The 24,003-nt window shown below is 41.2% G+C and overlaps 3 protein-coding genes and 1 long non-coding RNA gene across 5 annotated transcripts in view; 1 reads left to right on the plus strand and 3 right to left on the minus strand.

Annotated features, from left to right (window-relative positions):
* LOC309621680 (uncharacterized protein) overlaps nt 1–24,003 on the minus strand; it is a 46,238-nt gene that overhangs the window by 21,715 nt on the left and 520 nt on the right. The window lies entirely within an intron of this gene.
* Nucleotides 1–24,003, minus strand: part of LOC309621681 (ELKS/Rab6-interacting/CAST family member 1-like) — a 123,849-nt gene that overhangs the window by 111 nt on the left and 99,735 nt on the right. The gene's annotated exons all lie outside the window — the stretch shown is intronic.
* Nucleotides 3–24,003, minus strand: part of LOC309621679 (uncharacterized protein) — a 46,480-nt gene continuing 22,479 nt past the window's right edge. Inside the window, exon 2 of the mRNA XM_082409052.1 lies at nt 3–2,356. Coding sequence (XP_082265178.1) covers nt 2,298–2,356 — 59 coding nt within the window. The 3' untranslated portion in view covers nt 3–2,297. The remainder of the gene's footprint in view (nt 2,357–24,003) is intronic.
* Nucleotides 5,128–23,563, plus strand: LOC309621686. Its single transcript, XR_014240157.1, has 2 exons — nt 5,128–6,143; nt 8,719–23,563. It is a non-coding gene; the product is annotated as an uncharacterized lncRNA (long non-coding RNA).

Consider the following 24,003-nt stretch of genomic DNA (forward strand, 5'->3'; position numbering starts at 1 on the left):
AATGCAATTCAGTGAAGATAATTATACAAGGAAATAAACTAATATGGTTCAAGTCATTGGCCTTCTGGTAGACCAGTGAGAGGCATCTGCCTCAGACTGCCTACAGGGGTGGATGGGGCGGGGGACCTTGGATGGTCACTCCTAAAGGGCACTCCTCTCCCAGACTTTGTAAGTACTAAACAGCCCACAATTCGAGGTTAGACTCTCAGAGGGAAATCAAAAGCACTGTTATCTTGCTTTAATAATTGAGGATAGGATCTATATGCTTTGGAGAGGAGAAAAGCAAATGGCAGAGATGCCATCCAAGTAGGAAACTTGGTGAGCTAATCAGTATTCTCCCCTGAATGGAAGTCTCTATCCTCCTCCAGGACTGAGGCAGGGACGGACTTGCCTGAGGTCATATAGTGAGTTGGTAAGAGGAGAAAGTCACATCCAGTTCCCAGACTCTGTTCAGTGGTTACTCACCCTACCAACAACCCAAAGACCTCAGCTCTTCTTGAATATCTTGAACTGAGTTGTGGGCTTGTAAGGTGCCCAGAAGTTTTGTATGGTTTTGTTTTATTTCTAGTAAGTAGCTGGAAGTCTGAGACCACGGTTGATGCACAACCAGAGGAAAGGGAAGGAAAAGAGGAAAAAGTACATGAAGTGCGTCCTCCTGAACTCTTGCTATTTTGGTTTCAAACTTCACTTCTCCGTACTCTAACCATGAAAATACCGATGGTCATGGTGATGGCAGTGGCTGTGATTTACTGAGCACCCACTCTGTACTCTGTCCCGTCTTAAGCAGGCTCTCTTGATTCTCATGCTGGTTCTGTCTCATTTTTCTGACTTTTAAACCTTGGAATGTCCCACCCACTCCTCTTCTCCATCCTCACTCACTCCCTTGATGATCTCATGCAGCCCCAAGATTGTTAATGAACTACGCACTGATGAGCGTATCCCAGCCCCGGCCTCTCCCGGGGCCCCGGATGCTCACACGCCTCTGTCTACCCATCACCTCCACTTGGGTATCCAACAGACTACTGCTGCTTAATGCGCCTGAAGCCAAATTCTTGGTTCCTGCACCCCACAACCAAAGGGTTCTCCTTTCACCCAGTTCTCCGTTTCAATATGTGACAACTCCAGTTTACCCATCGTTCAGGACAAAATCTTTTTTTTTATTGCAAAAGTGTTGTTTCTTTTTTCTTAAATTTTTATGGGAGTAGAGTTGATTTACAATGTTGTGTTAGTTGCAGGCTTACAGCAAAGTGAATCAGTTATACAGATACGTATATCTGCTCTTTCTTAGACTCTTTTCCCGTACAGGCCATTATAGAGTATTGAATAGAGTTCCCTGTGCTATACAGTAGGTCCTTATTAGTTACCTATTTTATACACAGTAGTGTGTACGTGTCAATCCCAATCTCAGGACAAAATCTCGAGGTGTCTCTTTGTGTCTCACTATTCACCCAACCCACCCCTCATACTAGCTCATCCTACAGGTTCTACCTACAGAATATTTCCAGATTCTGACGGTCACTTATCACCACGACCACTGCTGAAATCCAAGCTCTCTTCCTCTCTCACCTGGAGATGCAGTCACCTCCGACCTGGTCTTTTGGCTTCTCCACTTACAGTGTTGTTGTTTTCTTTATTGGAGTATAATTGCTTTACAATGTTGTGTTAGTTTCTGCTGTACAATGAAGTGAATCAGCTATAGGTATACATATATCCCCTCCCTCTTGGACCTCCCTCCTCCCCCCCATCCCACCCTTCTAGGTGGTCACAGAGCACCGAGCTTACAGTCTTAAAAGCTACTTTCCACTGAACAACCAGAGTGGTCTTTCTAAAATATACATCAGGTCATTTCTCTGCTCAAGGCCACCAGTTGTTTCCCATCTCACTTAGAGTAACCCTGCCAGGCTGTATGATCCAACCAGCCCCTGCGTGCACACACACACACACACACACACACACACACACACACCCTCTCTGCCCTCTTCTCCTTGACCCCCACTTTCCCACCCCTCCAGCCACACAGAGCTTCTTCATGCTCCTTGAACTTGCCAAGCACTCTCCCACTCCAGCACCTTTCAACTAGCTCTTTGCCGTACCTGGACATCTATATGGCACCTCATTTTCTTCCAGGTTCTGTTGAAGTATCATCTTATCAAAGATGCCTTCCTTGACTGTCCTTTAAGAAAAGTCATCCCCACATGCATACACTGTCTCCCCTACCCCTCAGCCCGGCTTTATTTTTCTTCTAAGTATCATAACCACCTGACACAGATGTCATTGCCGTTTTCCATCTTCCCATGTTAGACTATTAACATCCGAAGAGGAGAGACTGTTCTGTTTACTGCTTGATTTCCAGCACCTAGAATACGCCAGAGTATGGATTTATATGTTTATATTATTTGTTAAATCAATGAGTGCAGGTACCGTGATCCAATTTTACAGATGAAGAAACAGAGACTCTTAGAAGCTGATTACCTGCCAAAGACCAGTAAGCGGTAAGTTCAACCAGTAAGTTCATCAGACACTGGAGTCTTTGCCTTGGTGTCCAGTCCCCTGTGGTGCCACCACGTCCATCACATTCACAACAATAAGGCATCTCCTTCTCCCGACCTCTCTTCTGCTGCTTCCGGGAAACAAACTGCTCTCGGGAGGTGTGGTGGGGAAATGCACAAACCAGCAACAGGCAGAGAGAAGTACAGGGTGTGTGCGGTTTTATTGGTGCCACACACCCGGCCTCTTCTGTCTCTTGTAATCGAGTTGCTGAAATGTGTACGGCTGGCCCAGATTCCAGGGCACCTACTCCAGAGGAAAAGCGGGGCTTGCAAAGGAGGCTGGAGATGCCCACGGCCACCTTGCTGAGCCTCATCACACACGCTGCTCAGGCTTCTGGATTAATCATGAGATGTGGAAAAGAGCAGGAAATCTACCTCCGTAACTGCAGCTCAGCTGGGTTCCTTAGGACATTTCCCAGCAGGCAGAGTGATCCCCGCTTTGCCAGTACTGCAGGCCCATCATTAAGCCCAAGATCCGCCATCCCCTCCTGGGAACAGAGTGCCTGACTCGCCCTCCCACCAACACCTGCCGGGGGAGCCAGTGGACGCCCCTGACCCAGAGCTGCCAACAGATGCCGCCGCCCACCTGGCTGCCACAGGATGGGGCCGGGAGGGACAGGGCAGCTGGCCCCAGTACGGCTTCCCGCTCCCCCTCCCCCGCCCCTCCCCCCCAGCGCTGACTCCCCCCAGCTCTCGTCAAACAGAACCAGCTCTGCTACTTACCAAGTGTAGCACCTTGGGCACGTTATTTAATCCAAGCCTCGGTTTCTGCGTGTAAAGTGGGAGTCAAGATCACGCTGACCTCCTAGGGCGGCTGTGAGACTGACCGAGACGAGGTCTACATGGCAGCCAGCACAGTGCTTGACCCGTAATGGAGCCGGGTAGGTGGCAGCTGTCATCAACACAGACTCAGAGGGCTGGCAGGGGTATCAGAAACCTTTCAGCCAGTGGGAGGCACTGCCAACTACACCCCTGGTAGGCAGGGAGAGCTGGACCAGTTGCCAGCCAGCCCATCCCTCAGTCTCTGGGGCAACTGCAGGGGTTCCTACCAGCCCCTCCCTCCTTCCTGCATCTGATTCCGATGCCATCAGCAGTCAGTGAGCCCAGAGGGACTCTCCAAAGCTCCCCTGGCTTTCCAGTTTCTAATTTCTACCATGATAACCTACCGTGGGTCCAGAGAAAGGCAAACTCTTGGCCACCTGAGGGACAGGGAGGCAAGATACCCAGTCTCGCTGTGGCTGATGGTAGAAAGCACGATGGCAACTCAGGTTTCTAAGCCTCCAAAGACAGTGGGGCCAGGCATGTGCCTACCAGCTTGGGTGAGTCTATTGCTACATCTTGGGGAACTGTGTTAGTCGCCTGGCATCCTGTTGGTGACATGACCTGGCTCACAGTGAGAGTGTTAACACACAGAAATCAGCAGACGTTGCCAGTCAAGGTGCCTCCCTTACCCCAACCCCCAAGAGCTGGTGAACGTTTATCAGCCCACCACCCAGCAAGACTGTTCTCGCTCCCCACCCCTGCCTTGGTTGCTTGTAACTACTCCCCTCCCACTACACGCCCATCTCAAGTGTTCCTGAAATAAACCGCCAGAGACAGGTGATGAGAAGCCACTGGGGATGCGGGCAGGGGGGCTGACCCCCTGAGCCAGCATTAAGGCTCCGCCTCCCTCCTTTCACTGTCTGTGCTCCTTCTCGGAAGAAAGTTCACCAGCAGGTATTTGGATGCAAAGACTCATCACCAAGATCTTTGCACCAGTGCTCCGAGGTGCATGTGGAGCAAAGAGGCAACCAGGAAAATGACTCAGAGCCCCGGAACTCTGACCTCTAGGGGACCACCTAGGGTCACAGAGACTTGTGGACTCCGCCCAGACCCCATGGAGAGCCTTGTGAGGAAGAGCTTGTGGGGCTGGTGGAAAAGGAGGGCTATCCAGTGTCAGCCAGCATCAGCGAGCTCAGCAGAGACCTCAGCTTCTCTGGGGTCACATCTGCATCGCCCCTTGAGGAAGCTGAAAGGAATCCAGGGCAGCAGCCTTGAGGCTGAGGGAGACGGAGCATCTCTGCCCCCATGCCCTTCACCAAATGGACACTGGCCGTTCTGTTCCATCAGGAGCATCGCTGAGCAGCAGCAGCTTCTCCAAGGACCCAGGGGCCCCGGATACTGGGAGTGGCACCGCGGGACCCCCGATGGGCATCCCCCTCCTCCCCCTCTCTCCCCCACGGAACCCCTTCCCTCCGCAGCAGTAGGTTTCTCCCTGAACTTTACCCTTAAGGGAATCTGGTGCATTCTCTCCTACAATATTTATGACCCACATCAATTTTTCATTCATCCCATCACTCAGCTTCTCAGGCGAGTTTGGAAACTTTCCCTCTGAGTTCTCCTTCTGCTGAGGGTGAGATGGGGACCGGAGTAAAGCCCCAGGGACCTGCTGCACCATCCGCCCCGCCATCCTCCTGCCCAGAGAGCCAGTGTCTGCCACGTTAACTGCCAGCCCGTCCGCCCCTCTTTCTAAGCCGCTCACAATCTGATTACACCTCAACGTCCAACCTTACACCCCACCTCTGCGGCCCCTGGCCCCCCCCCCACCCACTTCTCACTGTGATCTGCAAACACAAAGCTTCCCCTCCCTCTCTGGGTGGGGAAAGGGGTTCCTATTGCTTCTGACCCTGTCCTTCCTTTGGTGCATCTGGCCCTGCCTCATCCTCCAAGCCCAGACCAATTCCACATCTTCCCCCAAGCCACGTTTCCCCTCATCTAACCCCCATACCATCTCCTTGCTCATCCCTGTTTCACTTCAGCCAGTAACTAATGACTCAGTATTTAGCTGTTCTTTAACTATTCTCTCTGGCTGAAATGTAAGCTCCCTAAAGACAGAGTCTGCACTTTCACACTTCTGTGGCCTGGTTCCCATGGGGCTTACGGTATATAGCACCAGCTACGTAGCAGGTGCTTCATAAATAACTAGATACAGAAATAAATAGCAAAGAATAAAATAACATAATAAAATGATAAATAATAATATAATTATAAATAAACGATTTAATACATAACTTGGTGGAAATCATTTGGACTTTTCTCTAATTTCTACCATGGGTCTTGGTAGAAGACCCATGGTAGAAATTATTATAATTGGGTCTTGTTTTTATCTGGTCTAATCTCAGATGTAATGACGATAATACAGAGATGTTCTTATCTCTGAGAAATACGATAGTATGTTAATTATATTAATAATAATAACGATTGCTCCAATTTATTGAGCCCTTACTCTGTGCTGGAAGCAGCAAAGTGTTTTGCAGGCACTATCTAGCTGACCTTTCAGGTAAGTGTTGTTATAACCCCCATTTCACAGGTGAAACACAGAGAGGTTGTGACTTGTCCAAGGACACACAGCTAATACGCGTTAGAGCAAATGCTCAACAGCTGTAGCTCAGACCAGGGCCCATGCTTAAACGTCGCCTCGTTCCTGCCACAGCTAGTAGCCCTGCAGCCCTACATCCCTGCGCACAGTCTCCAGGAGGGCAGCCTGAGGTGTGGACAATGCAGTAGCCACCAAAGGCCGGTGCAACCAGCCCAGCGAAAGAGGAGAACCTTCAGGTAAATATGGGGAATGAGCATAAACACTTATATCTGCTCCCGCCTGAAATACCAGAAATGTTACGTAAAGGAATAACAAAAGGGTCGCTCCCCAAAGACAGGGAGAGGAGGGGAAGCCACAGCATCAACACGACACAACAACCAAGACCCAACACGGCCAAAATTAAATAAATAAAATAAATTAAAAAAAATTATATCAGAAACGAAAGTACTTCTATTTAGAGACAGATTCAGCAGTAAGGATACTGACAGCAACAGAGAAAAAACAAAAGAAAAAAAACATTAAAAATTAGAGAGTACAAAACAATGAGAAAGACACAGCCCAGGTTCATTTAATACAGGGACAACTAGTCCTTAATACCTTACCTGTCTAGTAGAAATCACTACAATGCAACTTATTTTTACTGTGCATAATGTCACTCTAATTTATCTAGAAAGGATTAAATTGTGTTCAGCACTTTCTTTTTAAGAAGCATGAACTCGTTAAACTTAAAAGTTTTTTAGTTAAAATGTTTATAACATAGAATCCTAAAATAGTTTTCTCCTGATAGTCTGCCTTCCTCTATATGTACAAGCAGTCATACGTGATGATCTGACTGGACCTGTTTAGAAAGAAAAGGCAACTCTGCCCAAGAAGCTACTTTGCATGAACCTGAGATGAGGTGGAAGAAGGAAAATCACTGGACTGACTGAAGCAGAGTGATGATTAGGGATCAATGAAAATAGAACAGTAAACTGAGGGCCATGAATCCTGGCACAGCAAACAGGAGTAAATGAAAGTTTTCAGGAAAATAGTTATGTGGGATGCAATATGCAGTCAACTAACCTTTGACCACGGTGCCCAAAACACAAAATGGGGAAAGGATAGTCTATTCAATAACTGGTGTTAGGAAAATTGATACCCACATGCGAAAGAATACCATAGACAAAAATTAACTTGAAATGGATTAAGGACTTAAATGTAAGACCTGAAACCATAAAACTTCTAGAAGAAAACATAGGTGGTAAGCTATTTGACATAGGTCTTCGCCATATCTTTCTGGATTTGACACCAAAAGCACAAGCAATAAAAGTAAAAATAAACAAGTAGAACTACATCAAACTAAAAAGTTTCTGCGCAGCAAAGGAAACAACCAACAAAATGAAAAGGCAACCTATAGAATGTGAGAAAACATTTGCAAACTACCTATCAGATAAGGGATTAATATCCAAAGCATGCAAAGAACTCATATGCCTCAATAGCAAAATTAAAAAAAAAATTCCAATTAAAAAGTGGGCAGAGGACCTGAATAGACAGTTCCCCAAAGAAGACATACAAATGACCAACGGATATATGAAAAGGTGCTCAACATCACTAATCATCAGGGAAATGCAAATCAAAACCACAATGAGATATGACCTCACTACCTATTATAATGTTTATTATGAAAAAAGACAAGAGATAACAAATCTTGGTGAGGATATGAATAAAGGGAACCCTTGTACACTGTTGGTGAGAATGTGAATTGGTGCAGTCACTATGGAAAACAGTATGGCGGTTACTCAAAAAGTTAAACATAGAACTACCGAATGATCCAGCAATCCCACTTCTGGATACATATCCAAAGGAAATGAAATCAGTATCCCAAAGAGATATCTGCATTCCCATGTTCATTGCAGCATTATTGACAATAGCCAAGATAAGGAAACCTGTGTCCATCAATGAACGAAGAAAGAATATGTGGTATATATATTCAATGGAATATTATGTAGCTATAAAAAAGAAGGAAATCCTGTCATTTGTGACAACATGAATGAACTCGGAGGGCATTATGTTAAATGGAAAAAGTCAGACTGAGAAAGACAAATGCTGCATGGTATCACTTACATGTGCAATCTTAAAAAAAAAAAAAAAAAAAAAAATTGAACTAATAGAAACAGAAGAGAAGGGTCCTTGCCAGGGTCTGGGAGATGAGGGAAACAGGAAAACGTTGGTCAAACGTACAAACTTTCACTTTTAAGAAGAATATGAATAAGTTCTGAGGATCCAATGTACAACATGGTTACAGTAGTTAATAATACTGTCTTGTATACTTGAAATTTGCTGAAACAGACTTTAAGCATTCTCACCACCAAACAGAACAAAAACAAAAACAAGGGTATGGGGGTAGAGGGGAACTATGTGAGGTGATGAAAATGTTAATTAACTCGATCAGGACCAGTATTTCCCAATGTCTAGGTGTATCAAATCAGTTTGTACACTTTAAATATATACAATTTTATTTGTCAATTATACCTCAAGAAAGCTGGGAAAACAAGAACTAAATAAATATTTAGTAAATGAAAAAAAGTTATGAGGTAGGTGTTTAGGAAATATTAATTAGGAAACACTGTACAGACAGGACTAGAGCAGACAGGTACTGCAAACAAGGAAGTAATCTCTCTCTTCTTCTATGGCAATAAACTAAGAGTACCCATGCCTGACAGCAATTCATCAGCAATGTCCCAAAATTCAGATTCCCAAGAGAAAGAACAAACGAATAGTAGAGAAGAGATGCTATGTATATCCTCAGCCCACAGCTTTATCTGTTTTCAGGCTACAAACCAGTTTCTTACAGTCCCCTGGGAATAGGAACATGAACCTGCAGGAGGATAATGGCTGCTTTAACATCACTCTCTAAGCTCATCAACGATGTGCTAATAGTTCATACATTTAAGCCAGACACTCGTAACTCATTTTCAGTGGTGCAATTGTCTAATAAATTGTTGGAAACTTTGAAAAATCTTCAGTGTTCCATAAAAATGAAGCCTTTTCACAATAATTGAAACCAGTAATGCAAAACAAATGTATTTCCTTGATAAATTTAGTTTTAAGTAAGCTTTAATTTATATGCTAAATTTTTTAATTTAGTTCAAGTTTTGGCAGAGACATGTTTATTTTAATTGTTGGCCTTCAAAACTCTAGCTTAGGAATAAGCATCTGCTTCTTTTCAATTTTCCGCAGAAACTAGATAAATTTCTTCAAGTTGCAAATGAGGGGTGAACATACACTGTATTGCTTCTGGAAAGGTTACAAAATTGCAGCACTTTTTGTGAATCCTTTATGAGAGATCTTACAGCATTACCCTTAAATCTTAACTAGGGTTCTTATATGTACTTACATTTAAGCTGTTTTCAAAGAACATAATACATTAGCATCTAGACCTTGTGCCCAAATAGCCCTCTTTGGAGCACTTGTCGAATACTCTAATACATTTTGAACTCCTCTCATTGCTTTATAGAGATTCACAAAACACATGGATCCTTTCTCTAAGATGAAAAACCTCCCAGAGGAAAAGCACAAACACAGCCTCAGCCCACCTATACTGGAGACCCTGTAACCAATCTGACAAACATACAGTGCGTATTTCTCCAGCTATAGCCTTTGGAAGAAATCAATAAAACTTTCAGAAAATTAAAGTTAGAGCTCTTGAAACACTGTAGGAGGTAACATTCATCCTTTGCAAATACCTTAAGAAAACTGACTTCTGAGAGAATCCAATCCCTATTATAAAATATTCTTCCTTCACCAGTAATGGCAACACTGGTAAAGGCACTGCTAAGCATGTTTGCACTCATCTGAACCAAGCAGGCATAGAACCTAGGTAACAACGCCCACTGGCTATTAATATGATTGAAACTATCTGTGAATTGGGACTCAGTTGATATTAAGATGTAAAACCCCTGAAAATCTACAAGAGCGTTTTCTTCTGGGGTGTTTTATTTCGTCGGTTTCTTTTTCAGTCTACCTTTTAAGGTATTACCCAATCGCCATGTTATGTATGGTGTCTAGCCATGGTACTGATGTTCATGATTCCATGAAATGGCATCTTTGCTTTACAAAGTATCAGGGTTATAACAGAGAGAGTGGTGAAGGACTAAGAAACATACTTTAATAGAGCCAGTTAACTTGCTGGACACTAACATCCAGTCAGGAGCCTCAAGTAAAATCTCTGCCCAAAAGTTTCAATTGCTAAATAGCAAGGGAATAATACCAAGGCCCAATCACAGAGTAGCAAATACCAGAGGCCTGGGAAAATCCCAAGAGAATAGCTTCAATGGCAGTGATTCTCAAATGTTCAAGGTACACAACAATCACCTGGTGAATGTGTAAGAACAGTTTCTGAGGCCGATCCTCTGAGATTTTAATTCAGCAGGTCAGGCGAGGTCCATGAATTTATAGTTCTAACACGGCTGGCGGAACCAGAGCTGCTGCTCTGAGGAACACACTTTGAGAACCACTGCCCCACCACTATTAAATCAGAGTCGGCAGTCTTCTAAAAGGCAAGGTGACTTGCGTGTTCATTAAAGTTTGAGAATCACTGCTTTAGGAAATGAGGCAACAGGTTTGTTTGGTTTTTTCCTTCTTCCTGTGATATCAGGATAGGGAGATGGTGAAAAGAGATGTTTTCAAAAGAAAGTAAGTGCTTAAATCACACTCTTTGTCATGAAACAAACCTATCTGGCCACCTTGCTCACCTTCCCCAATGAAGCATCACTCACTCCTTCCTTTATCCACCTCTCCATCCTCACTGTACCTTACCTAGGGCTCACGAGGTGACAGAGGTCCCATATGAACTTCAGATCTGCATGTTATAGATTTCCCGGGAAAATCTAGAATTCATATAATTGTTTTTCTAGTCCATAAAAATTGCACTGGCATTAAACAAAGAATCAAGTTTGAATTACATACGTTTAGAAAACTTTTCATGTAAATAACTTCACAAGAAATTCACAGAAAAATATTGTTTTAGACTGATTGGCAACAGGGCCACGACAAGAGCAAGAAATGTCAACAGAGGGGCCTCCTGTGGTCACCCATGTCTCAGAGATGGAGGAAGGAAAGATAGCCTCTTGACTGATTTGCACTGTATGTAATTTTACATTACATGTAATTACGTGGACTAAACCAAGTGTAACACAGAAGACTAAACATGTTATCATTCCATGTGATGAGCCTCTACAAAGAGGAAAAAACAGAAGATGTGAAAAAAAACACTTTTTTTTCTACTTTAATTTTGTACCTATATGAGATGATGAATGGTCACTAAACTTACTGTGATAATCATTTCATGATGTATGCAAGTCAAAGCACTACGCTATATACCTTCAACTTTTACAGTGCTGTATGTCAATTATATCTCAGTAAAACCGGAAGGAAAAAAAAAAAGTGGAAGATGTGAATATATCAAGCCTTGGCAATGGGAAAGGCCTAAGTCCACGTGACTAATCACACCTCCTTCTTGCTGATTCATGCTATTGTAGATTCAGCAGCTCCAGCAGCGAAACAGCTTATCTGTTAATAAGCTACAGAAAGAAGAGCCCCAAGTCCCATCACGCACTGCAGAAATGTGAGTTGAACTGGCAAACATCTCCCAATCCACCACAACAACCCCTTGCCTCGCTTACCTGAAACTTTCACACATACCACATCTCCCCAATTATTTCCATAATCAGTGAGCCTATTGCTGATCTAAAACCTGACACATACATGAGTAGATTCCAGGTCTGTTAAGTACCAGGAGCAAAGGAGGACATAGAAAAACACCGCCTTTAGTCTCATTTTCTCTGAGAAATTCAGTGCACTGCAAGACAGCACTGGACTGAGAACACGGAACCAAGGTTCTAACACCAGTTTTTCTACCAGATACCTTGAAGCAAGTCACTTGGCCTCTTTCATCTCATTTCTTTCGAAATTAGACTACATTATCATTCAGATACTTCCATATCTAGGAGTCTGTGATTATGCTGAGTATCCATGCTATTAGAAAGCCAAAGAAACAGCTACTCAGAAGCACATGGAAAATAACCATCTTGGATGAGACTTAAGAGCTGCAGTGGCACTAGCTCCACACAAGGCATCCTAATCCCAGGTCAGAACTCGGTACTGCAGGCTGCCCAGAAACTGGGGCATATAATAAGGTTTATTCATATGAGCATCCTTCCTAACTTATTCAACCAGAAGCCTTTCATGAATACCACCCAGATGCTGAAATTAGGATCGCCATCCTTAGGTATCAGGGATTAAAGTATGATCCAAAGAGTTCAAGTTGCCTCCAAAATGTCTGCAACTGCATGGAAGTTGAAGGCCTCGCTCACCTCATTCCCACCACATCCTGCAAATCCTTTTCTTAGAAGGAAATCAGAAACTCCCTTTTTTGAAGACAGATGGGTAATTCATGTACAACCATCTATGAGACTGCCTGCATGGGGCCTCCTTGTTTGAAGACTACAGAGATTTTAAATTAAAAGAACCATCTATGTCAACTCTGCCTAGATGATGTGTTCAAAGGGAAGACTCAAAGCAGCAAACCAGAGGGAACTTTTCGTTTACTTATTTCTCAAAAGCCAAATAAACCCTCTAGGAATGGTTATCTGTCATTTCCTTTCTCAGCACCCACTGTTCCTTCTTCTGGCTGCAGTCACAATTTTTATTTGCAAACCATGACTACCGCCCTCAGTGGACCCATGTCTTCTGTCCCAGGGTTCCTTTTCCTCTAAGAATTTTATGATCTGCATGAATCACTTTGCATAGATAACTAAAATTGATCATTAAAATCGGAAATTAAAAAAAAAAAAAAGAGCATGCAACACCCTGTTCTTATTTTGCTTCAAGGATACTCCTACTGAGCTCATGGAGCTGAAAGCTGCAAAAACTTGAAGGATCCTCCTCTCAGGTTGAAAGACTAGGACATGAAGTACCCAAGTATGCCACACAGAGTTCAAGAAAAGGAATACAGCCAGATCTTCCATCTAAGTATCAGGAAGAAATCGGAGGTAGGGAAAAGAATTGGGGTAGCTCAGCAGTAGCCTTTTTCTTAACGTCAGAAGCCTGATTTTTATTCCGAAACAAGACTATAAAACAGCATTTCCCAGACATTCTCGCATGGAGGTGTAATCATGTGACTGTGTCTGGGCCAATGACCTGCAAGAACAAGTGTTATGCTGGCTTCCAAAAGGCTCTGGCAAAAGTCCAACTTAATGAAATGAAAATGTCTGATTAGACCTTGACTTGTCCTGACAACTCTGGTCACAGGGAAAGCAGTCTTATTGACTCATCATGTCATTTCGCTCAACTATTAATGCAAGGAGTATCATGAGGAAGAAAGAACTGCTTGCAAATGTACAAAGTAAGCAACAAATACCCCTGTCAACAGTATTAAATTATTTATCAATCACACACTACAGGTTATATCACAGTAGTTACAATGATGGAGGCCACTGGGTCCTCATCAACAAAAAGACTGGTTCTTCCACTTTTAGGACAGTTATTTAGAGCAGGGGTCCCCAACCCCCCAGGAACCTGGCCGCACAGCAAGAGGTGAGTGGCGGGGAGCGAGCGAAGCTTCATCTGCCGCTTCCCATCACTCACATTACCACCTGAACCATACCCCCAACCCCCCGTCCGTGGAAAAACTGTCTTCCACGAAACTGGTCCCTGGTGCCAAAAAGGTTAGGGACCGCTGATCTAGAGGACTACAGGGCACTCAGCGTTTATCAGGAGTCTGTGCTTTCACAGAATCTACTCTTCAGTAAGTCTAGAAATCTTTTATCCTTGGCCCTAAAAGCCAAAATCAGGGTTGTACTTTATTATAATCAAGGTGTTCAGGAATTTCTGGTGAAAATAAAAGTTTACACTCAAAAGTGAATAAATGTTCCTGAATCTACCTTTCATCTTTGGTTAATACGTTTCTTGCTAAACAAGCCAAATTCATAAAGGAAAAGACAGGTTACCTCATAACACTTTCTTTTCAACTAAAGCAGTAAAGACCCACACTAACACTGCATTTTTTTACTTCCAAATTCTATACATCAGGCTTCTCACAGAAACTTTCACTTCAGCCAGTGGAATACCTTGCAGGAGGCAGGCACTCAAGAAATATTTGTTAAGGTGACTTGAACATAGTAACACATTAGGTGAACATTATAGGAAGTTAGCCTAAGGGCTCTTCACTGAGAAGAAAACAGCTTTTTACCATGTTCTTTATTGCCAAGTGAAAGGATATACATATATAGCCTTGTTCGCTCAAAATGTACCCTCTCCACATCACTGACATCCTGTAAATGGCCATAAATCACAACTGGTCCTTGTCATGAGAAAAACTGTGTGTCAACTTGAGTGTGTCTGCCTTAAACGACAGGTGCAAGGGTAAAATCAAACATATTTAAGTGCTTGGGAAAGAAACACTGCTCTACAGAAGCAAGGGACTATTAGGGGCAGGAATTATAAACATATACACCTTTTATAGCAATAGACTCCAGACAGGAAATCAGGATGAGACTGGTCTTTCCTGGCATTCATTTCATAGAGTTTAGTTTTGTCTGATGAATGTTTAAACCCAAAGCACTGCAGTGGTAGTGCCAATATAGGTCATATTTTCAGTTGCATCTCCTTTCTGGACTAGGAGCGCCCCTAACTACTCATAAGCCTTAAAATCCTAATTATTGGGTAGACCAGCGGCAGACTGGAGTGACACGAAATTAAGGTTGACTTTTAAGAAAATAGGCACATGTCTTGTACTGCTCTATTAGATACACTTTGGCATTTTGCAGAGCCCAAATGAATTACAGAAGAGACACAGGTACTCTTAATACATCACATGCCTTCTAAAAATTCTGGAAGACGTGGGGAGTCCCACATCATTTCTTTGGGACTAGAGACGTTGCCAAGGACTAAAATTGATGATGCATAGAAGGAGAACCCTCCAAAACTAACTCCTCTGCTTTGCTGACCCAAAGGAAGCCAAAGGAAAGAGACTCTCTCACTCCAAGTAACTCCCTAAACTAACAATGTTTAGAAAAAACAAGTATTTTCAAGATGGTTCAGAGTTGGAGGATAGCAGGCAGAGAGTAGAAACTGACTTGGATTTGATTATGGGGTCACGAGAAAGGATCAGAAATGTTCATTTTTAGTTGTTATTACTGAAGGTTTTATAAAATCCCAAGACATTCACTAGAACTTTACTAATTAAGACACGTAACCCACACACAACTAGACTACAAATACTTCTAATACATGTTTTTGGTTTTTGGTTTTTGAGAAAGAAATCTCAACTACCAAAGGTTCACCAGCTGCAGGACTTCAAAGGCAGTAATAGGAGCAATGGTCTCCAATGACTCAATTTGGAAAGAAAAATCTCTCACACAACCCACCCGTTAGACAAGATGACATATACATCTACTTCAGGACACCTTACGTTTTGGATGAATAGCCTTGAATTTACTTCACAGCCAATAGCTTGCCAGAGAAAACTTCGAGTTGGATCCTATTACTTAATACACTAAATCCACAGCTCAAAGTCCATCTCACTGGATAATTGAATATAACTAGCGATGGGAATTAAAACTGAGGATGCCAGCAGCCCTGATTTCGCTGTTATTATTTGTACTGTGTGAAATGATTTTCATATTGGCAAGTATGGGATCTCTGAAACTGTGCACTCTTCCTATCTACCATGGTACATACGATTATTTGCCCATGCACGCTCTGAGGGGCAATGTGGTACAATGAAAGGAGCCCTGAGCTTGAGTCAAAACCAGTTCTAGTGCCAGCTCTGCCACTATCTGGCTGAAGACCTTGGACCACACTTTAGGTCCAAGTTTACTCATTAATTTAATAACCATGATTTGATCACAGACCTAAAAGAACACAACATTGCTCAGCTGTAAAAGGGGGGAAACTAGACCTAGTTTATAGACCTGGTGTTAGATTTAAATGCGATAATGGGTGTACTTTGCATCCAAGACACATTGGTGCTAGTCTTCTTCTACCGCAACTATCAGGCACTGTGTTCAGTCTAAAACACCACTGCAGGGAGCACACTGGAAGCCCTCATCACGTTTGTCATCACTGGGTAAAGCCTCTTGCCTCTTAGTCGGTAAAATCCATGAAGGCCAGGATTTTCTTCTTTCTAATACACAGACACATCCTCTGAACCTGCATGTGCCTCAGCGCCTAGTAAGCACTTAATAAATAATTGTTGAATGAATAAATTCTCTTTTATTCCTTAAAATAACTCTGGATCAACTAATATTTTTACCACTTTACAGTGAGGAGGCTGAATAATGAGATAAACTGTCTATAAAATCAGGTGATAAGTCCCTTCCAATTCCACAATGCTATCTATAGTTTTTATATTTTCCAATAGTTCATCATTATATCATTCTTCCTAAATAATTGCTACTTACTCACATTTATTGGTTATTGCTTAAATAATAGCAAGAGTCTCAAACTATAAAATCTACTATCTTTAAGGAAAATAAAATATTTGAACTGTAAAAAAAATCATTTGTTTCTAAGAAAACTTTATTCTCACATCTACACACAAACTATCTAATGAGGTTATTCTTAAGAAACTCTTCCAAGTAATTTTCCCAACCTGAACTTCCATATCCTTTTTCCCAAATAAGAAGCGAAATAAACAATCAGTCAAGAGTGATATTAAAAACATGGGGGCAATCCTGTCCCTAAAACATTTCTTCACCAAAATTTGGATTCTTTCACTTTCAGAGCAGCAAGATCATCTTTTTTACTATCTTTCAGAAGATAACTGTAGCTTCCCTAGTCTGGGGCCCTAAATGAGAAAGACCTGGGTTAGATGCAGCCAATGTCACAGGGTCTCCTGGCTCTGAATCAGTATTTTCACACACTCCCAATCATAAATGCCCCAGAGACCTCCTATCCCCAAAACGGACACTGCTGTATCTCAAGTTCAGGTTTACAGAATGATGGCCTCCTCCAAGGCCTTCCTTAGAAAACGTATTCCCAAATTTGCCATCTCACCTCACGCTTCCTTCTCCAAAAGCAGCCTACTCTTTACCACTTATAAGTCTTCTCCTCTAGAGGGCTGAATGTATATTGGGGCACTCAGCAGATATTACACTCTACTCCATCAAAAGGATCTCATAAATTTGTTTTCATTTAGTAATTAACATTCCTCTAGACTCGCAGAAGTGCTGAGGGCAAAGTCATAACGCTTTTAATGGCAAAATCAAAATGGAAGCCCAGGTCAGACTTCACATCTAATGCTGTTGCTGGCAGACCCAGGGATTTTGAGACCGAGCAAGATGATTTTATCATTAAGGCATCACCACTGCTGTGCAGGGAATTTCTCTTTCATTACACCTCAGCTCCCTCCCACCTCAAAACGCTGCGTAGAGTTCTAACGTACTCTGAAACCACAGCAACTTATGACAGAGCAGCCATCATGATGACCTGTAAGTCATCAAGATACATATCAACCACTGGCTATGTTATTAATACCTGAAGTATCAAATTTGCTAAGGAAGCAAAAAGGAGCTTCATTCTTCCTCAAGGGGAATCAGAAACCAGTATGTTCAAGAGAGGATTTCCATAGGAAAACCGCCCCTGCCACAGACAGCACCTACCATCAACATGTTTATGGGCAAACACAGTATCAGAAAAACATGCTGTGAGTCTTAGAAACAGCATATGCCTCATTTCATACGGGCTGCTATGGTGCTAGGCATTGTTTTCTGTTTTTTTGGGTTTTTTTACTGCATTTCAGAGAAATAACCGTAAAATGAAGGTCTATAACCAGCATATAACACAATAAACAACAGCATCAACTTCTGCACCCTTTTTGTGAATGGTTTCCCTATGCTTTAATTGAAAATGTAAGTTTTAATATGCTTTGCGTTTTCTCTCAAAATAGTTTGGGACCAATTCTATTCTAAGACTTCTGTATTTACCATCTCCATCCAAGGTCCAAAGATTACAGAATTTACAAATGAAGGACACCCCCTACACACACACACACACACACACACACACACACACACACACACACACACAAACGTCAGTAATAGAGGAGCTATGACAACAAAATTCCTGAATGACAGAAAGAAACACAGAGGACAGTGGCTTGAAACAGCAATGGTGGTCACCACAAGCTTTGTCCTAGAGTTCAGCTCAGGTCTTTCTGAAAGCCTGGACCAAAAATTCACAAAAACAAGAAGCAGTAACACAGTTCACATAACTTTCCTGAGCTTAAATATATAATAGATCCGGGTAACTGTCCAACCTAGGTTGTATCTTCAGGGAATCTCAAACTCTCATAAAAAACCAAGGTTTCTGGCTCAAGAAAAGGCTTAAAGTTAGAGATGAGCATTGTTAAATCACTGGTTCCTATTCACATTTCAACCCTTGAAATAACGTTTCACTACTTGTCTCAGTCACCAGCGACTCCAGTCTGTCTTGAGAAAGCTCACACGCCTCCCTGGACTCAGCCATCTCCTTCTCACCGACAGGTCAGGTCCAATACAACCAAAGCTTAATTCACTTTAAAAGATATGTGGGCTTCCCTGGTGGTGCAGTGGTTGAGAATCTGCCTGCCAATGCAGGAGACACGGGTTCGAGCCCTGGTCTGGGAAGATCCCACATGCCGCGGAGCAACTGAGCCCGCGAGCCACAACTACTGAGCCTGCGCGTCTGGAGCCTGTGCTCCACAATAAGAGAGGCCGAGACAGTGAGAGGCCCGCGCACCGCGATGAAGAGTGGCCCCCGCTCGCCACAACTAGAGAAAGCCCCCGCTCGCCACAACTAGAGAAAGCCCTCGCACAGAAACGAAGACCCAACACAGCCAAAAATAAATAAATAAATAAATAAAAGATATGTGAACTATTATTCAAGGACAGTAGCTGTCTGTTCACAGAAGCTTCATCCACATCAAGGCAGCTGAGTTTGTGAGCTTGATTTTTGTATTATTCTTTCATTCTGTCAAAATTCAAGTTTACAGATATTTCTACTTTCAGTCTATTCTTTAATAAATGTCCCACTCAGTGTAAGACAGGACTCAGAGTTTCAATGACATAACTGTATATTTTCCCAAGAAAATTGTTTATGTACCTTTCCATAAATGTTTTAACTTTTTCACCTAGAATATAAAATCCTTGAACAAAATGTCTGTCTTCTATAGTTTAGCAAGATACATGCTCAACACAATTTCCAAATCACTTTTAGTACCAATTTTAACCATGAAGAACAATGAAAATTCTACTGTAAATTATCAAATATATGGAAGCAAATATATAAATGAAATTCTTCTGTCATTTAGTACAAAGAAGAGAGATACAAATATAGGATAATTTCTCAAATGAGTTTCAACTACTTAATGTGCTACCTTAAAGCATATTCACAAACAATAGAAATAATCAATCTGAAGAACTGGATTCATCTCTATACACAAGGGACATTTTTATACAGTTTCTCGAAGAATTAGCCACACAAGCACAATAGGTACCATAAAGATTAAAAGAAAGTAAATGCATTAAAAATACTTCAGTTTATTAAAAGGAACGGTTCCTATTTTATAGGTATACACATCTATTTTTATAGAAAAGAACACATCTATTTTTATTCTAATTTCCATGACTCACTCCCCACCCATTCACCAAGGAGATAGATAACAGTTGATCCTATTTTTCACCTTTTAATTTATTCTACCTGGAGAAATAAAATTCATCATTGTCCTATGTTATTTTCCCTCCCCTTTGGACATTTATCCACGAAATAAACATCTACTACCCACTGCTGTTAAGCAGTGTGCTGGGTCCTGGGGCTCCATCCCAGTCTCCTCCGCTGATTTCCCCTATTTGCCCCAATTTCTAAGCGCTGAAGTGTCCCAGGACTCAGCCCTGTCTCATCCTCAAGTCAGTCTACACATGCTCACTTGGTGGTCTCAGCTAGTCTCCTGGTCTAATTAGCATCTATCCTATGCTGACCACCCCCATATTTATATATACTGCAGACCTCTTTCCTGGGCTCCAGTTTCACATATGGACTCACCAACTCATCCTCTGCCAATAGATGTTTTACAGATCTCGAACGTTTAACAGGCCCAACTAACTGCAGATCTTCTCCACCAAACCTCCTTTCAAAGGATGAAGTTGATGACAACTTCGTCCTTCTAGTTAGTTAGGCTGAAATCCTTGAAATCATCCTGACACCTCTTTCTGTCATACCCCACATCCAAGCTATCAACAAACGTCTCTTGGAAGGCTGGCCAAGGAGACACTTTGACGTAAGCTTCTGCCCAATCCTGACGCCTCTGCCTCCCTCCCACTATGTTGTTCCCAAGGGCACATGCTTACAAGTATTCTACACACTAAACCCTGTCTGAGTCTACTTCCCAAATGATCCAAATGCTTCAAGTCTTCACTACAAACATCCATTACAATATTGTGCATAGAACAGCTTATCCCTACTAGAAATAAAACAAAGGATGATTTTAGCTGATCTACGTGTAGAATCATATAGTTATAGATTCAGAGATTAAGGATATTTCTTGTCTTCTTTACAAGGACACTGATTGCCTCATGCTGCCTTACTACTCTTTTTGTTTATCCTTCATGCAGCAATGAAAGGCTTTAAGTAAATCTTATCCATTCAAGTCCAACTGGTATTTTTTCTTTCTCTTCCCTGAGGAGCATCTTTTTTCTATACTACCACTTCTCTATTACTTCAGTTATTCACTGCATTTAGTTGTTTATCTTATTTTTTTCAGAAATATTCCTTCATAACAAGGAGGTGCTAAAAACCTCATTTCACAAGTAGGTATGAAAAAGAAATATCTTGAACACCTTTCCTAAAAAGAAATCTAAAGGTAGGTAATTTAGTACATAAGCCTTCAGGAAAGCATTAGAAGAAAGTAAGACAAAGTCAAATATTAACAATTTACTGAACATAAATTCTCATTACACAAAATAGTATCTCTCCTTATAACTTCAAAATATTAATAGGGCCACACAGCAAAATATCAAGTGTCAGATGCAGCTAGACTACAAAATGTTATGTTTTTATTTTAGAAGTATGTTTTTTATTACTGCTGAAACGAGAATTTTAGAAAAAAAACTACCATCAGTTTCTTAACATGTAATTTATTTGTAAAAGTCAACCAAAACAATCTGAATTCAATCATCAGCTCAGGAAGCAGATTCCATGACATTTTTTTCCCCTAAATGCTAAACGACACAGGCAGCGATAAAATATGCAGAGAAAGAACCATGTCACAGAAGATGTGACAATTTTGATAAATGATGATAAACTGTGATGTAGAACAGCCGTTTGTAAGCTGCTGTTTTCAAAAACATGTATTTTAATGATGATTTTTGCCAAATATCATTTTAGAGAGATATTCTGTAATAAAACCATTGACAAACAAAATTGGTACCTTATTATAAATTAGAACAGAAATGTATTTAAGTTTTCAGCAAACTTGTAATTTTGCTTTGAATGAGAATGCATTTTAGATCCAGTCAGTTCCTTACAATGTTAAACACAGTCATCATCTGACCCAGAAATCCCACTCCGAGGTATAAAACAGAAATTAAAACATACTTTCACACAGACCCTTGTACATGAATGTTCATACATGCAACATTATTCATAAAAGACAAGAAGTGCAAACAACCCAAATGTCCATCAAGTGACATATAATATCAATAGAACAGAATATTATTCAGCAATAAGAAGGAATAAAGTACTGATACATGCTACAATACGGATGAACCTTGAACATATTATATTAAGGAAGCCAGTCACAAGAGGCTACATATCATTATGTTTATATGAAATATAAATTCTATTTATATGAAATGCCCAGGATAGGCAAATCCATAGAAATAAGATGTAGATAAGTGGTTGCCTAGGGTTGAGAGTGTAGAGGGAATGGAGAATAATTGCTAATGGATATAGGGTTGCTTTCTGGGGTAATGAAATGTTCTAGAATTGTGCACGGTGATGGCTGCACAACTCTCTGGCTATACACAACCTCTGAATTGTACACTTTAAGTGGGTGAACTGTATGTGAACTACATCGCAAAAAAGCTATTTAAAATGCCAGTTAAAAAGGCCAGTCAGGGGCTTTCCTGGTGGCGCAGTGGTATAGAATCCACTTGCCAATGCAGGGGACACGGGTTCGAGCCCTGGTCCAGGAAGATCTCACATGCTGCGGAGCAACTAAGCCCACGAGCCACAACTACTGAGCCCAAGTGCCACAACTACTGAAGCCCGCGCGCCTAGAGCCCACGCACCGCAATGAAGAGTAGTCCCCGCTCGCCGCAACTAGAGAAAGCCCACACACGGCAACAAAGACCCAACGCAGCCAAAAATAAATAAATAAATCAATTTACTTTTTAACAAAAGGGCCGGTCATGTTGTAGCTGTTTATAACTTGTATAGACTTTTCAAAGTCTAAATCCCTAATTATCAAAATATGTTTCTTACTGTCCACAAACCTCATTTCATTTCCTTACATAAAACCATCTGCCTATTCCACTATAAATACTACACGTAGTGAAAGAAAGTGCTTCTAAAATTAAATTATGTTTTCAAAACAGATTTCTCCTTAATATATTTAATTTTAATGATTCGCATGTGAATTATCCACACTTTCCATTAACTATGGTTAAATTTTCAATCTCAGATAAGTATCCCCCAATACAAAAGCACATTAACAGGCCATTCCTCTCCCAACACAAGCTGTGTGGACTAAATTTTTAACGTATTAGCTTGAATTTTAAAAAGCAAAATTAAGGAGGCAGATCTGTAAGAAAAGCAAGCATATGAAGTCTCAGAATTTTAGAATGGAAAATATTTTCAAGACTGATCCTCTTCAGGACTACTGAAACTTTAATATCTAAGAACTAACCCCAGGAATTTTGTGATATTCTCATATCACCTTACTTTTAAAATTTTTATTGGAGTATAGTTGATGTACAATGCTGTGTTACTTTCTGCTATACATACCTTACTATTTTGCCTTATTATTTATATTTACATTAAATTGATTCCTTTCCTTTTTTTTTTTTAACTTAGCAATGTATGACACAACATCAGTGAACTTATGGGTTTGGTAAGCTATCTGTACTAGTCTAACAAACATTACAATAAATAAAATTTTAAATGGTGATGTGTCTATCACTTAAAAACATCTTGCACATGATCAGTACTACATATACCACACTTTGGGAAATACTGATCTAGTTTTATCTTCTAATTTTATGGGTGAGAAAGTTGAACTTCCTGGTGACTCTCAAAAGTCTGTGCACATCAGAACCTCCTGGAGGGTTTGTGTTAAAATAGAGAGTGCTGGGCCCTTCCCCAAGAGCGTAGGTCTGGGGTAAGGTCTGAGAATTTACGTTTCTAACAAATATCTAAGTGGTACTAATGCTGCTGGCCCAGGGACCGCCCTTCAAAAACCACTGACCAAAACCTACTAACCCCAAATTAGTCAGACCAGAATTTAAACTAGAACCCAATCTTCTCTTAGATGCTCTTATAATTATATGCTCTATCAAACATGTTTAATGTTGCTGAATTTTATTCACCTTTCACTTAATTTTACTCTTTTCAATAAAGGTGATTATTAAATGCTAAAGATCAGGTTTATACATTTTTAAGACTTCAGAGTTGTTATAAAATAGTGATTAATAAAAATTTAAGGAAAAGAACATTACAATCACCTTTGAGGACCCTGAATCCCTTTTCTTGGTCACATACCCTCCGTTAGTCCTTTGAGATAAACATTATCTTCAAGTTTGTGTCTTATCATTCACTTGCTTTTCTTGTTAATTTTCTCATAGCTGTATCTCTAAATAACATATTGTTTAGGTTGTATGTTCTGAGCTTTATACTATATCTTTTTATGCTATTTGCTTTTTTATTCAATATGATGTTTTTGAGATGTAGCCCTCGGTTTTTATCAGTAATTCATTGCTTTCATGGCGGGACAGTATTTCATCTACAAGAAAACAGCACTAAAATTGTTGACTTTTTTTTTCATTTTGAAAAAATCAGAGGTAAAAAAGAAGTTGCAAAAAT

This window comes from Balaenoptera borealis (assembly GCF_965194805.1).
Source record: "Balaenoptera borealis genome assembly, contig: HAP1_SCAFFOLD_839, whole genome shotgun sequence".
Lineage (NCBI taxonomy): Eukaryota > Metazoa > Chordata > Mammalia > Artiodactyla > Balaenopteridae > Balaenoptera > Balaenoptera borealis.